Source organism: Triturus cristatus, chromosome 3_2 (assembly GCF_964204655.1).
Source record: "Triturus cristatus chromosome 3_2, aTriCri1.1, whole genome shotgun sequence".
NCBI classification, from domain to species: Eukaryota; Metazoa; Chordata; class Amphibia; order Caudata; family Salamandridae; genus Triturus; species Triturus cristatus.
Window position 1 is genome coordinate 894,370,683 of NC_140584.1, and position 16,181 is coordinate 894,386,863.

At 50.0% G+C, this 16,181-nt stretch overlaps 1 protein-coding gene across 1 annotated transcript in view; it reads right to left on the reverse strand.

Annotated features, from left to right (window-relative positions):
• CTNS (cystinosin, lysosomal cystine transporter) overlaps nt 1-16,181 on the reverse strand; it is a 205,058-nt gene that overhangs the window by 124,871 nt on the left and 64,006 nt on the right. The window contains exon 5 of the mRNA XM_085649318.1: nt 3,954-4,057. Coding sequence (XP_085505444.1) covers nt 3,954-4,057 — 104 coding nt within the window. The remainder of the gene's footprint in view (nt 1-3,953; nt 4,058-16,181) is intronic.

Genomic DNA, 16,181 nt, shown 5'->3' on the forward strand with positions numbered 1-16,181 from the left:
TTCTTCATGGGCTGTCGGATGTCTGGGCAAAGCAAGAATCGAACGAGCCGGGTTTCACGTATTTTTCTGCTCCACATCCAATCCACGCAAGATTTGACAATTTCTTTGTGTCACAAGAGCTGCTGCAAAGAAGTAGAATATACATGTACCCCAGAGTTATGTCCGATCACAACCCTTCGGTGCTGGAAATAAATATTCAGATTAAATCTCTACTGGCACGTTGGACATTTAACATGGCTTTACTCAGCGAGGAAGGCTATGTACAGCACATGAAGATGTGGATTCTCAGGTTTATTGAAGAGAACCTAGGAAGCACCAGCAATCATGTAGTCTGGAATACTCTCAAGGCTGGTGTTAGGGTGAAACATCTAAGTATGGCTGGAAGAGTCAAAAGAAAGAAAATAATTTGTTACACGCATTGTATGATGAACTGGGAAGGGCAGAAACACATCGGATAGATGTTCTCTCTAATCGGGGAGATCCAGAGACAGCCCAATCTAGCATTTTACTAGCCAGGTCAGCAATTACAGAGATCTTAATCAAGGAAGCCGCAGGCAGGTATATGGCTTGGCGTAACAAGGCATGTGAGAGTAATGAAAGGGTAGGTCACATGCTAGCAGTCCGCACTAGAGAAAAGGTGGTACAAGCCCCAATCGCTGAAATTAGAGACCATAGTACCAGTTTGGTTACTGAGCCAGAAGCGGTCCTCTGCGTTCCAAAAATTTTACCAGAAGTAATATACAGAGGACCTCCTTAAAGAGGATAGAGAAATAGAGGAATATTTAAATGGGCACATTTTGGAACAGCTTTCCCCTGAGGAGAAAGAAATCTTAGAAACACCTATAAAAGCTGAGGAGATAAAAAAAGGTGCTTGAATCTCTACCATCAGGTAAAGCTGTTGGTATTGATTTGATACCAGGGGAATTCTATAAGAAATTTACAGTACAGCTAATGGAAACAATACAGCAGATATTTCTTAGGGCACAATCAGGTCATATCGACCAATTACATTGGTCGATAGTGACACAAAGATTTATGCTAAAATTCTTGCCAATAGGCTAGCCTCAGTTATTAAAAAACTAGTCTCTCCCTACCAACATGGATTAGTCCCGAGCCGGGGTACAACAGAACATATCCAACGGACCAATGCCCTATTTGATTCCACAAAGGTTACTGGAGATCCTATGGCTTTAATACTTTTAGATGCAGAAAAAGCTTTCGATAGGGTCTCCTGGCCTTTCTTATGGGCAATTATGGAGAGAAAGGGCCTTGATGGAGCGATTAAGATTATGTATCTGGAGCCTACTGCCAGAATAGCTATGATGGGCTCTACATCCGATATAATCAAGATCACACGAGGCATGCAACAGGGCTGTCCCTGTTCTCCTCTATTGTTTGCCTTTTACATCGATCCCTTAATCAGGAAAATAGAGGAGAACAAAAAGATCAAGGCTATGCATACCAAAGGAGGCGATACTAAGATCTTGGCCTATGCAGATGACCTGGCAATAGTTACACCTAACCCACGAGATGCACTTGTTGAGATAGAAAGGGAGGCAAATCACTTAGGCAATATTTCAGGGTACCACATTAACGAAAGTAAAACACAAATTGTTAAGAACGATAAAATAGACCTGGAAGATGTTCGAGTAATCCAGAATTCTAGATATCCAGGGGTCAAGATTAGTGCGAACATTGATGAAATTGTTAATATTAATCTGGAGCCATTGATGCAGAAATTGAAGACGAATTTTACTAGGATGAATAATCTACATCTCACACTGTTAGGTAGGAACAACGTTATTAAAATGTTATTTCTGCCAAAAATCCTATATTTTTTTAGTGTCATCCCAGTGGAAATAAATAAATCATGGGTGTTAGCGTTGAATCAGTTGATCTCTAGATTTTTGTGGGCTGGACAATGTCCTCGGAGAGCCTTAAAATACATGACTCTGCCAAGAGAGCGCGGGGGTTGGTCAGTTCCAAACTTTCAATTGTATTATTGGGCTGTAACTATACAGCAGATGGCCGATCTGTTGGGAAGAGATAACAGCGAAATGAGGGAAGCATCAAACATTTCTATATATGTGTTAATATATGGGATAGACACTAGAGGCTGTCTTATGTGGCATATTGATTTTGCTTATTTTAAAAGGGTTAAATTAAAGATATTGTTGGGAGCTTTCAGGGTCTGGACCACAGTCCGAAAGAAGTTGAATATGGGAAGAGTTCACAGATATACCCCCTTGGTTAACAATGATCTACTTCCAGCCATTTTTCACGACGAATATATGAGATGCTGGGCCGAAAGAGGAGTGAGACACTTGGGAGATCTAATGGAAGACCAGGAGATTTTTCTGTTTGACACAATTAAAGAGAAATTTGGGATAGGGAATAATCACTTTTTAAAATATTTACAGATAAGGGATTTCCTGACTAAGAAAGTAGTTAGATGTAGTAAAGTTCCTTTATTGGACATGGGAGATGATTTATCTAAAGACACAAATTGTTGGCAGGATCTTCTGCAAGCAAGGGAATGTGAGGACTCCCTCCTGTTAAGTCAAACAGCATTCATTTCGGCTAATTTGCAAGGACAGTGTTTTAAAACTTGGCTCAATTTATGTATTACACCAGCACAAATTTTTAGATGGGGGGGGCGTGTCTCGGGTGTGCACTATCATCGTTGTGGAGCTCTAGCCGCTGACAGTGTGCATATGTTTGTTACATGTCCTAGACTTGCTTCTCTTCAAACTGAGATTGGTAATCGGCTCAGAAATATGTTGGGATATGGGGTGGATCTTACTCCCCCAGTGAATATTCTTGGGGTGAGCAATCAGGAAATGGCTGAACCAAATCGGATTATGGTATTCACAGCCATGGCTGTGCTCAGGTTATGTTTGGCCAGTACCTGGCTAGATCAAGATCCTTCTTCTGTACACTGTTGGCTTTGGAAATTGTTAGCAGTATACCAGTGGGAGATTGCGGTGTACAAACAGAGGGGGCATAGGGCAGCAAAAAAAGGCTTTGAAATCTGGGCGCCAGTAATCAGATGGATTAATGAGGACGCTGATTCAATGGAAATTAGTTTAGTTTAGGATAGCACAATGATTGTGGGAAGTCGTGTGGCATTTTTTATTCTTGTTTCTATGTGCATTTGTACTTAAATTTAAGGTTAAGGTGTGCTTCAAAGGAATGTTAAGTTCAACTTTCTTTTGGATCATGAGGGAGGGGTAGCGCAGGGGGAAGTGGGATAAAAAGCGAGCCGGGGCGGGGGGGGGTTAGAATAAAAAGTAAAATGTGACATCTAATGTATTTTTTTCTTTTGGTTCACTTTATCTTCTTTCTTTCTTCTCCTTTGTATGTTGAATATATGTATGTCTTAAGTAAAAATGTATAATTAATATAAAAAAAACGTATTCGGAACTCTGGTTAAGGGGTAGGCTGAGGTGGATGTAGTCACGTTTGGTTGAACACACAAGATGATGGACGGAATGTTGCACATTGGCAAAACATTCACCCCCAGTCACAGATCTGGGTTTAATCCATCGTTATTTTGCTCACCACACCACCCCATTTCAGACATGGCCATATGCAAATCAGTCTTGATCCTGTGTCTCAAGGGAACAGTCCAGCCCGAACCGCCAAGCCATGTCTTCCCTGGACCGGAATCAAGCATCCTAGGACCGGTTTCGGGGTTGAAGCCACACGATGCAGGTGAAACACTCTGGCACATAAGTGCAGCTTATAATTGCCTGCCTGTTTTATAATATAGTTCCAGGGTAAAGAATCTGCAAAGGAAACACAGTAATCACATAATTTGCACACAGCATAGGGCAAGGCTTCTTCAAAAGTGGAATCCGACCAATTAACTAATGTTTGATGAGGAGCGCTATTAATGCACTGTGATTCATGTTGAAAGCAGAAGAGATATATATATATGTATGTCTGCTCACCCAGTGTGGTTTGAATTATTGATGTGCAGGTAGACAGTTGCTTGTCCTACATCGACAGCTTGAGCTAAAAATAAGGCCTTGCTTGTCCCCGCAGGGATGATTACCTGTAAAAACAGGAACACAACTAAGAAATAGCACAGGAACATAGAGACAATATACAAACATTAATTTGTCAGAAATGTAATTCAGGTTTTCCTTCCAGTCGTTTGCTACCAAAAACACGCTTTAAGTAGACAAGCGTCAGCCAGGGCTAAGCTCAAGTGAATAAATCAAGCAGCTTTTGGAGGTCCTGCCTTAGCAAGCTAGAGGAATGGGTATTTTTATATTGAAAGTGCATGCCACCAAAATTTAAACAAAGAAATAAATGCTGCATACGGTCTATATGCCTGCAATGAAAAGTTTCCATGTAAAAATAATTAACAATTGCAAATCATTTTAGTACAACGGTATAGGTGCTTCCTAGCAAACAGTTTAACTTATAAAAGACATAGAAACCCTGTTAAGATTTAATGTACATTACAGGAAAATATGATCATTAGAAACACAAAGAAAACATAGTCTTGCCTTTGAATTACTGAATTTAAAGAGCTATATTAAACAAACAGATGGATACAATACAAGGAATATACATACTGCAAAGGAAAAGCATTTTCAAAGTAAAGTACTGGCACATCAGCTCTGGAAATGAAGTGCACCTCTATTAAGGTGGTTGTAAAGACATGAGGAAAGAACATTGTCAATCATAGTGCACAAGAGCTAATGGCTGTAATGGGCTGACCCATTGCCTGAAGTTGTATGCTTCAGTGGGCAAATACAACACGTGGATAGCAGCTAACATGTCCCCTGGACACCAGCAGTCATGTTTTTCAAACCTAAAAATAAAAATTGTGTGGTGATCCAATTATACTGCCGCAAAGTGTGCCTCTCTCTCTGGCTTCTACCCCCATCAGTTAAGCTCCCCTGAGTAGAGGCCCAGAAATGTTAAATACTAGGAAGAGGACTATTTCCTCACATTTATATAGCGGTGAATGCATTTCCACTCTCCCCGATAATAACGTTACTCCACTTGTAGATGGACATATTTTACAAGAGAGGACCAAGCCAAGGCCACTGCTGAGTCAAGCTAGTTTCCCAAGGCTGGGTCTGAAAGATGTTTACAACCAGTGGCAAAGGAGCCCTACCAACCTCAGACTTTTTGAAACCTAAAGACGGAGGGAATGCAGGGCGGCAAGTTCTGTGGGGATTACGCTATTTTTTTCTTATTCAGAAGGTCATGCAAAAGCTAAAATGCGATCAAAACTACACCGTTTCCTAGCATCCATGTGCTGTTAAAAAATCTATGCCGATGCAAAAAAACATATATTTTTGTTCCCAAATTTTTCCCCAATGACAACGGTTTCCTACTTGTGTGGGTGGGCATATCATATGGGAGAAAAATTAGCTAAACACACGCCTGCGAGATATGATTTTTATCAGAAGATTGAGAACATAGGATGGTAGGATTTTTGCAGCTGACTTGCAAATTATCATATTCTTGCACACTGTTTTTACCTTTTTCTAAGCTTTTGCTATAGCTTTTAGCTTTACTTGTTGGTAAGAGGTGGGGGAAGACACTCAATGATTTTTGTGGTCCCTAATTTGTCTGTGTGGAAAGTACGTTTTTTTTTTTTTTTTGCACTTTGTCAGTCCACTGCCATTTTTACTCCTTGCACACTGGACGTCACCAGGCATCCATCTTGGTCGGTGTTTTAGTTGTGGTCTAGTTGCTACTAGTTATGTGCAGGAGGTAATTCTGCTGTTCTGACACATTACCTACTTAAAGGTCCATGCACTTGTTTTTATTGCTCTTGATATAATTTATTCTTACTTGATATAGCTTTTAGCTTTCCTTGTTGGGAATAGGTAAGGGAGATGCTTGATGATTATTATAGCACCTCATTGGTGAGGGTGGAAAGTATTGTATTTTGCACTTTGCTTTGGCTATTTGGAGTACTTGTCAACCTGACGGATCTAGTTGCTCCATCCTTTTACTACACGCATTGGTAAGCCAAAAGGTGTAGCCTACACAACTACACTGAATGAGCAATAGCCTCAATATGTGCAACACGTGTAGTAGCACCGCACCTTCAAAATCTAGATTACTGCTTTCCAGAAAACTAATTACAGGAACCTGAAAACAGCTACATTATTTATACTACAGCCTTACACATCCTGCCTATGTCAAAACATATTTTTTATTATACTATTTGGGGTATGTGTTTGCTGCCAACAATAAAGTAGGTGAACATGCTCTACTGACACAATAACAGCCTACCACCTGGGCCGGCTTTAGCAATGCTGGCGTCGGGTGCGACACCCACCAATTCACTCTACACCACTCTACTCTACACCACTCTATTGTATGCAAGTGCACTCTATCACACTCTGCTATGCAGCACTGCACTCTTCCTCACTGCACTATACACAAGTCCAGTGTAGATCACTCCACTCTACACCACTCCACTCCATGCCAATCCACTCTATGCCACTCTCCTCTGAAACACTGTACTCTATGCCACTGCATTCTACTCTACTACTCTATGCCACTGCACTCTAACTTGCACCACTCCGCTCTACCCTGCACCACTCCACTTAAACAATCTACTCTACACCACTGTACTCTATGCCTCTCTAATATGCTCCAATTCACTTTATGCCACACTACTGTACTCTACAACACTCTGCTTTACGCCACTACTCCATGCAGCTGCACTCTACCCTGCACCACTCCAATCTATGCCACGTCATGCTACCTACTCTGAAACAATCTACTCTATGCCACTGCACTATGCTACACTACTCCACTCTGCACCACTCTATGCCACTGCACTCTATGCTGTGCCACTCTAGCCACTTCACTCTACGCTGCGCAACTCTACTCTGCACCACTCTAATCTCCACCACTGCATTCTACACCATTGCGCTCTATGTCACTCTGCATCACTGTACTCTACGCCACTGCTCTCTGCACCACTTTACTCCATGCCACTGCAGTCTACTCTGCACCGCTCAACCCCAGGCTACTCTACTGCATTCTACGTCACTGCACTCTACACCGATTTACTAAAAAAACAATGCACTCTATGCCATTGCACTCTACGCAAATCTACTTTGCATCACTGTACTTACGCCACTTCACTCTAGGCCACTCTACAACACTCAAGGGCACTACATCAATGACACTCTCCTCTATAACGCTCTACTCCATTAAACTCTACTCCACGCAACAACACTACTCCACTCTACGATTCGCTATAAACCACCCTCTTTGCCACTCCTTGCCACTTTACTCCACTCTATTCTACGACACTCTACTCCACTACATGCCACTCTACTCTATGCTAGTCCAAGCCACTCTAGTCTACCCCACGCCACTCAACACCACTCAACTCTACACCATCCAAAGCCACTCCACGCCACTTTGTAACACTCCATGCCACTCTCCTTTACTCCACTAACTTTTAACTATGCTGGATAGCAGCCACACTGGTGTGCAACACGGATAAAACATATTGGCAAAGCCAATAGCTCTTGCCTAGAAGAGACCTTTTGGCCTTGCCAATGCTTGTTAATTCTGCCTACAAAGCATCAGTGCAGCGGACAAACAGATGGTGCACCAAAGGCAAGCTTGTCAGTGCCCTGTCCCGAGGGTGCTGGCCAACCTGCTCATTTTGCTATTAATTTCTGGTCGCATCTTGGACCAGGTGAAACTGGACATCTTGCTTATTCTCACAAAGATGTATTAGACATTGGTGAACCATGGTTAGGCTCAGTTCAGTACCTTGGAAGAGGAGGTTATGGATTGGGTAACCCACTGTGAGGTAAATGTTGAGGAGTTAATCACCCACCCTCAGTTGAACCATGCTGCTTCTTCACCAGTGAAGCATGGTGCCAGCTTGCCTTGCATTTCAAGCACTGCATGTTCTTTAGTCAAGTAGGTAGTGGAAATATAGGAGGAGGTTGTTACTCATAAATTTGACATGCTTTTAACTACTCAATCTTGGACTTCCAACGTCGGACTTGCCAATAGGACAATGAGACAGAGCCTGACAGACTGGTCAGACGAGTCAGTGTGCAAGTCATTGTTTGAGCAGCTTGTGGGCCTGTTATAAGGGCTATTGGGCCGGGATTTACTGTTGGTTGTTGAATGTCTCCAAACATTACCTGCAGCAAACACAAATGCATGCAGTCTTCAATACCTTGCAAAACCCTTACAAGTTCAAAATTGTCCCGCTTTCAGACTCACTAATTGGGTCGACTTTTATTTTAGTGTCTAGGCCTATTTTCTGTCCTAGCCCAACCCTGTGAACTTCTCAGGCCTCATTTAGAGGCAACTCACCCCAAAGGCTACAACATTTTTCATTTTTTCCCCACCCCATTAGGAGAGGTGGAGGCAATCTTTAACAAGGCTTTGAAGGTTCACTCTTTAAAACGCCCTTCCTTTGGCAGAACTATTGGTTCAATTTTCCTTCTCTCCCACAGCCTGCACTGTCAGCATTTTGTTAGAGACCTCCTGGGGTATGTATTGATTTTGCTAATGCACATGTAGACTTTCTGGTCCCCTTATTAGCTACACATACTACCTTTTGTGTTATTTTAATGTGTGGGCCAACCTCCCTAATAATACTTAGGCTGAAGATCCGATCAGCACACTAGCTGCTTTACATCTCCTTCTAAGCCATGAGAATCATATGCTTGATTTGATTTCGCCCCTGAGGAGCTATTAGTGTGAGCGGGTATTGTTCCTTTAGTCTGTTCCAAACATTTCCAACTTCATTTTAGGATTAATGGGTGTTGGACTTGGCCCGTTTTCCCTGAAATTTTTCGCTTTTGTGGGAAATCGCATGTTATGTGAATGCAAGTATTGAATGCTGTGCGATGGTGCACGCAGACTGAGTTTTCCCATTTACACCTAAAACTTTTAAAATGGATGCCATAGCTGCGTGGTTGCGCCGTCTGACTGAGCTGGGTTAACAGTCTAGTGGTTATTTCCCAGCAACCCCAGCTTTTGGAGGGAAGCCTGGCACCCAGGGTGCTCTACCCCTCCCCCTAGGCCAGTTAGAACCAGTTTCCCCAGACGCTTCTAGAAGCTTCTGGCACTGTCTGGAAGGTGGGGTGAGGGGCGTATAAAGGGCGGAGCTGGGCTTCCATGTGCTCAGTCAGAGGGTGGACCTGAGAGAGAGGGGACCTGCTGCCAGGGGTTACCGTCACATGGGCCTGTGTGCTGGGCCCTGAGCCTACCTACCCCCCTCTACTGTCAAGAGGGCGAGGGAAAGCTATAGTTGGGGCAACGCAGACCTGGAAAAACCTACGCAGGAGTTTTAGGCAGTAGGGCTTAGTCAGGGACCTATGCCGCTGGAAGTGACAGGGCTTAGGCGCTGCCTTTTAAGTGAGTGAGGGATCCTTTACTGACCCGCTGATCTGGCCCGGCGGGAGGAGAACCCAGGGACGACTGGCAGAGACTGATTAAACTGCCTTTAGCCACCAACTCAACTTCCCCCCCTCAAGAGACCCTCAACCCAGGGCGCAGGAACCAGCCAGCGCCTCGTGGGATCCTGACTGCAGTCCCTGCGGAGAGAGAGCGCTATATACAAGCTGCCTGTGGAAGGAGAGCGCTATATCCGGTGGGCGCTACCCTGGAATGGACTGTGCTCTGCTGGTGAGTGTGATAATCCCAGCTGCCTGCTACCTAGCGCCTGGGAAGCGCTAAATCCACGGCCCCCATAGCACTGGGAGGAGAGGAGAACTGGTTTATTTGAAAACCCCACGTTATCGCGGTCCTTTTGCTGACTTGAAACAGCGGGAGCCCACCCCGTGTTTCTGCCGCCTTGGTACGGTGTCTTGACAGCGGGTGCCCACCCCACGAAATGGCGGCGCTCTGCATACTCATTTAACTATGCGGGAGCCCACCCCGGGTATTGCCGCCCTTTTGGCCGTTTGAAACCGGCGGGAGCCTACCCCGCGGTTCTTATGCCCAGAGCGGGTGCCTACCCCGCACTTTGTCGCCGCCGGAATCACCGCCGCCGCCCAGGGTGCGGACGAGGAGCGGGCCACCGCGCTGCCTGCGGCGACCCGGAAACCCAAGCCTCACTGGGGGCGGGACCTACCGTCCCCGACCGGGAAAAAGAAGCCAGGCGGGAGCCTACCCTGCGCTGGCACATTGCCCAGGAGAAGGTGGGGGCTCCCCGTGAGAAGAGGAGAGCCCCGAGTGCTGCCGGGTGAAGGACGAGGAGCCAGGCGGGAGCCTACCCCGCGCTGGCCAACGTCGACGGAGACTTCGCTCCGTGGTGGGGGCCCGGGTGGAGGACGGAGAAGCCGCCACCAAAGACGTCTGCAGCCCCGCAGAGACTGCCTCGAAGTCCCGGGTCCCAGGAGGGGGCCCGGGTGAAGCCAGAAGAGGCGGAGGACACCCGCGAGATCCCCGGTGAGTGGGGGACTGTTGGAGAAGGAGGGGGGGTAGCGGGGCACAGTGTCGGTGCCCGCCCCATCAGGCCCTCCCCAGAGACCCCGGGAGTGTTCGCAACGGCTTGGGTGTTTCCCAGCTGCCCCACTTGACAGCGGGCAGCTGCAACGAAACAGCATAATTGTTTGGAACCCCCCCCCCCCCCCCCGAGTGAGGGCTCCACCGCAGACCGGGCCCCGGTGCCCCGGGGGCTACACGGCAACGCCGCAGTTGCGGGTCGCTGCAACGTGAGGCATTTTTCTTTCAGCCTTGGGTCCCGGGAGGGGACCCCCAACTGGCCAGAGCTTTGTGGGCCACCTAATTTTTGATCTGAGAGTCCCAGAGAGGGACTACCTCGACGCTGTAGCGTCTAGGACTAACCAGCCCCAGGAGACATTGTTGGTGGGGTACTCCAGAGTCCCAGGACAGAGACTCCCAGGACCTGGTGACGGCAAAGGCCGCGTGTTGATCCATTAGATGTGTAGCGCTTGGGTTCCATGCCATATTTAGCGCTGGGGAATTATTGCCATGTGTAACGCTTTAGGGAAGGCAATGGCTAATGCTCTACCGAAATGCCCAGTTTGGAAGCGCCATTACTCTGTTGTGTGCAGCGCCATGTAAAAATGTCATATGTGAAGCGCTATTGAATTGCTATGTGCAGCGCCATGTTAAACTGCCATATTTGAAGCGCTATGGATTTGCTATGTGCTGCGCGTTGATTCCATGCCAGGTTTTGATGTGTTAATACTTTTGATCCTCATGTTGATCTAGATAAAACTGAGTGGTTTTATCCAACCTACTGGTGTGGTGTCAATTATTGCGTGCGTTTCCTGTCTCAGTGGATGTGTGTGCTGTATGGTCACTTCACACGTAAGCCCTTGGATGCCTACCTGCTCGAGTCACGCTACCCCCTTAGGGCCTGGTGACCCCCGGTCCTACATTGGTGGCAGTGGTGGGATAAGGACCTGTGACTATACAGCACCCTCCAGTGAGACGGTGGGCGCCGCAATTGGACGCCTATTGTAATTGTGATTTCCTCCTAGAAGTGGTGTTTTAAATTGTGTTCCCCTGTTGCACTGTGGGTGGTGTGTCCCGGGTGTACCTTGCCAGGATGGGGTTGACCTACGAGGAGGTTTGCCTTATGGAGTACACGGAGCAGGAAGTGATGTATTTCTGCAGGGAGAGAGGGATACCCCCAGTAGGCAACACACGCCGGAAGCTATTTCTCTATGAGGCCCTCAAGAGGGGGGAACCCTTAGAGATCGGTAGGGACCTGTCAGATTACCCCTCCGCATATTTAAAGGGTGGATTTAGTGGAGACCCGGAGGAGGACCTCCAGAGAGGGGAGGACTCCGACAGTGAGGGGGCCCAGTCCATAACCCAGGAGGGTGGTGACACTGACAAGGAGGATGAAGATGACCGAGGGGAGACGCCAGTAGCGAGTGAGGACACCAGAGTTAGGGAGTCCCGCGCTGGGTCCAGTCCCGGGGGCACTGCCCCGTCCCTTTCCCTGTCCCCAGAAGAGTGGGTGGGTAGGAGGGAAGGAAGGGAGCATCAGCTGGCGCTGGAAAGGCTCAGAGTGGAGCTAGCGCGGCTGAGTGTGGAGGAGAGGAGGCTAGAGACTGAGAAGGTCCTAGCGCAGGAAAGGATGGCGGAGGCAGAGAGGGCCTTTGCCAGGGAGAGACTAGCTCGGGAGGGTAGGTTGTCCCCTGAGAGTGGTTTCTGTGGTCTGGATTCACCAGTGAGGGTGGGATCCAGTGGTGGCAGCGAGAGTGGATCCAATGTAGGGTGTCCCACTCCCAGAGCCCGGGAGACGGTACCTGATTCCCAGGAGGAGGGGGGCAGGTTAGAGTTCAGGGGCAGGGGAAAACTGTCCCACCAGTCCTGGGGGGAGTTTGCGGAGGTATGTTGGACTACATTGGAGGATTGGGTGGTGAGGAGTGCAGTGAATGATTGGGAAGGGCTGTGCCAGGTAGTCATCCAGGAGCACATGCTCAGGAATAGTTTCCCAAGGTTGCGTCACCACCTGTTACAGTGTGGGTTCTTCGACCCCAGAGAGCTTGCACGGGAGGCAGACCTCTGGGTGAGTGCCAGGGTGTCTGAGGAGGCATTGGGGAGTGACCCTGAAGGGGGTGGTGCAGGGATCTTCCAACCCAGCGAGGTGGGAGAGGTGGCGAATAGCCCAGCTAGGTCTCAGGGAAGTGAGAGGGTTGTAGGGCCTCACGTCCCATCTACAGGAAGGAGTGAGACGGGGAGGTGTCCCGAGGTGCCCCAACCGCAGTCTCAGGGCCTGGAGAGTTCCATAAGGGAGCCCCAGGTTGGGAGCCTAGGCTGTCCTGATGTGCCGCCCAGTGAAGGGGAGCCCCTAGTGTCAGGAGAACCAGGGGCGACTGTAATCAGAGCTCCTGAGGTTCTGGGGTCGGCCCAGTCGCAGGGTTTAGATCCTGGGCTGGGATGCCAGGTTCAGGGGTTGCCTGACCTGGCGGGTGGGACATCTCTTAGCAGTGTCCCCCCAGAATTGACTTCCAGGGGTACTTCTCCAGGTGGGAGGGTGCGGAACTCTGGAAGGGGGTGCAGAGGGAGGAAGGTCTCACCTCGGGCACCGGCTCAGCCACAGGGCTTAGATCCTGGGTTGGGAGGCCAGGGATGGGTACTGCCTGACCTGGCGGGTGGGACATCTGTTAGCAGTGTCCCCCCAGAAGTGTCTTCCAGGGGTACTTCTCCCGTTGGGAGGGTGCGGAACTCTGGGAGGGGGTGCAGGGGGAGGGAGGACTCGCCCCTGGCACCGGTGCAGCCTAAGGGTTTAGACCCTAGGTTGGGGAACCAGTTGCAGGGTCAAGGCCCTGGACTGGGGAGAGAGTGGTGGTCTGAGGGTGCCTCGCATGGGAGTAGGGTGAGAAACCCCGGAAGGAGAGGTAGGGGTAGGAGAGCCTCGCCCCTGATGGCTGGTCAGCCTGAGGGTGCGGACCCCAGGTGGGAGGACCAGTGGCAGTTTGGAACTGCAAGGAGGAGGAGGAGGAGACTGGTCAACGGGTACTACAGGCCTGGGGTTACTGCCCCCCACTGTGAGACCGCAAGGGCCAAAGACATCTGGATGGCCCAGGGGCCAGTCCTGGCCACAACCAGCTAGGGAACCCCAGTGGGGAGGCTTAGTTGGTCAAGGGAGGTTTGAGAGAGGGAACCATCGGGTTCCAGAGTGGAGGAGAACCTGCGGGTGCTCCTGCAGTTGCGGGCCTGCGTCCACCTTTTCTCGCCCCAAGCAGGGAAGCCCATCAAGGCATTGATCGGTCTACCCTGGCTTTTGGCTGGAAGGGGGTTGTGTTGGACTTGGCCCTTTTTCCCTGAAATTTTTCGCTTTTGTGGGAAATCGCATGTTATGTGAATGCAAGTATTGAATGCTGTGCGATGGTGCACGCAGACTGAGTTTTCCCATTTACACCTAAAACTTTTAAAATAGATGCCATAGCTGTGTGGTTGCGCCGTTTGACTGAGCTGGGTTAACAGTCTAGTGGTTATTTCCCAGCAACCACAGCTTTTGGAGGGAAGCCTGGCACCCAGGGTGCTCTACCCCTCCCCCTAGGCCAGTTAGAACCAGTTTCCCCAGACGCTTCTTGAAGCTTCTGGCACTGTCTGGAAGGTGGGGTGAGGGGCGTATAAAGGGTGAAGCTGGGCTGCCATGTGCTCAGTCAGAGGGTGGACCTGAGAGAGAGGGGACCTGCTGCCAGGGGTTACCGCCACATGGGCCTGTGTGCTGGGCCCTGAGCCTACCTACCCCCCTCTACTGTCCACAGGGCGAGGGAAAGCCATAGTTGGGGAAACGCAGACCTGGAGAAACCTACGCAGGAGTTTTAGGCGGTAGGGCTTAGTCAGGGACCTATGCCGCTGGAAGTAAGAGGGCTTAGGCGCTGCCTTTTAAGTGAGTGAGGGATCCTGAACTGACCCACTGATCTGGTCCAGCGGGAGGAGAACCCAGGGACGACTGGCAGAGACTGATTAAACTGCCTTTAGCCACCAACTCAACTTCCCCCCCTCAAGAGACCCTCAACCCAGGGCGCAGGAACCAGCCAGCGCCTCGTGAGATCCTGACTGCAGTCCCTGCGGAGAGAGAGCGCTGTATACAAGCTGCCTGTGGAAGGAGAGCGCTATATCCGGTGGGCGCTACCCTGGAATGGACTGTGCTCTGCTGGTGAGTGTGGTAATCCCAGCTGCCTGCTACCTAGCGCCTGGGAAGCGCTAAATCCACGGCCCCCATAGCGCTGGGAGGAGAGGAGAACTGGTTTATTTGAAAACCCCGCGTTATCGCAGTCCTTTTGCTGACTTGAAACAGTGGGAGCCCACCCCGTGTTTCTGCCGCCTTGGTACTGTGTCTTGACAGCGGGTGCCTACCCCGCGTAATGGCGGCGCTCTGCATACTCATTTAACTATGCGGGAGCCCACCCCGGGTATTGCCGCCCTTTTGGCCGTTTGAAACCGGCGGGAGCCTACCCCGCGGTTCTTATGCCCAGAGTGGGTGCCTACCCCGCACTTTGTCGCCGCCGGAATCACCGCTGCCGCCCAGGGTGCGGACGAGGAGCGGGCCGCCGCGCTGCTTGCGGCGACCCGGAAACCCAAGCCTCACTGGGGGCGGGACCTACCGTCCCCGACCGGGAAGAAGCCAGGCGGGAGCCTACCCCGCGCTGGTGCATTGCCCAGGAGAAGGTGGGGGCTCCCCGTGAGAAGACAAGTGCTGCCGGGTGAAGGACGAGGAGCCAGGCGGGAGCCTACCCCGCGCTGGCCAACGTCGACGGACACTTTGCTCCGTGGTGGGGGCCCGGGCGGAGGACGGAGAAGCCGCCACCAAAGACATCTGCAGCCCCGCGGAGACTGACTCGAAGTCCCGGGTCCCAGGAGGGGGCCCGGGTGAAGCCAGAAGAGGCAGAGGACACCTGCGAGATCCCCGGTGAGTGGGGGACTGTTGGAGAAGGAGGGGGGGTAGCGGGGCACAGTGTCGGTGCCCGCCCCGTCAGGCCCTCCCCAGAGACCCCGGGAGTGTCCGGAACGGCTTGGTTGTTTCCCAGCTGCCCCACTTGACAGCGGGCAGCTGCAACGAGCCAGCATAATTGTTTGGAACACTCCCCCCCGGAGTGAGGGCTCCACCGCAGACCGGGTCCCGGTGCCCCGGGGGCTACACGGCGACGCCGCAGTTGCGGGTCGCTGCAACGTGAGGCATTTTTCTTTCAGCCTCGGGTCCCGGGAGGGGACCCCAACTGGCCAGAGCTTTGTGCGCCACCTAATTTTGGATCTGAGAGTCCCAGAGAGGGACTCCCTCGACGCAGTAGCGTCTAGGACTAACCAGCCCCAGGAGACATTGTTGGTGGGGTACTCCAGAGTCCCAGGACATAGACTCCCAGGACCTGGTGACGACAAATGCCGATAGAGCGCGTTGATCCATTAGATGTGTAGCGCTTGGGTTCCATGCCATATTTAGCGATGGGGAATTATTGCCATGTGTAACGCTTTAGGGAAGGCAATGGCTAATGCTCTACCGAAATGCCCAGTTTTGAAGCGCCATTACTCTGTTATGTGCAACGCTATGTTAAAATGTCATATGTGAAGCGCTATTGAATTGCTATGTGCAGCGCTATGTTAAATGCCATGTTTAAAGGCGCTATCGAATTGCTATGTGCAGCGCCATGTTAAACTGCCATATTTGAAGCGCTATGGATTTGTTATGTGCTGCGCGTTGATTCCATGCCAGGTTTTGATGT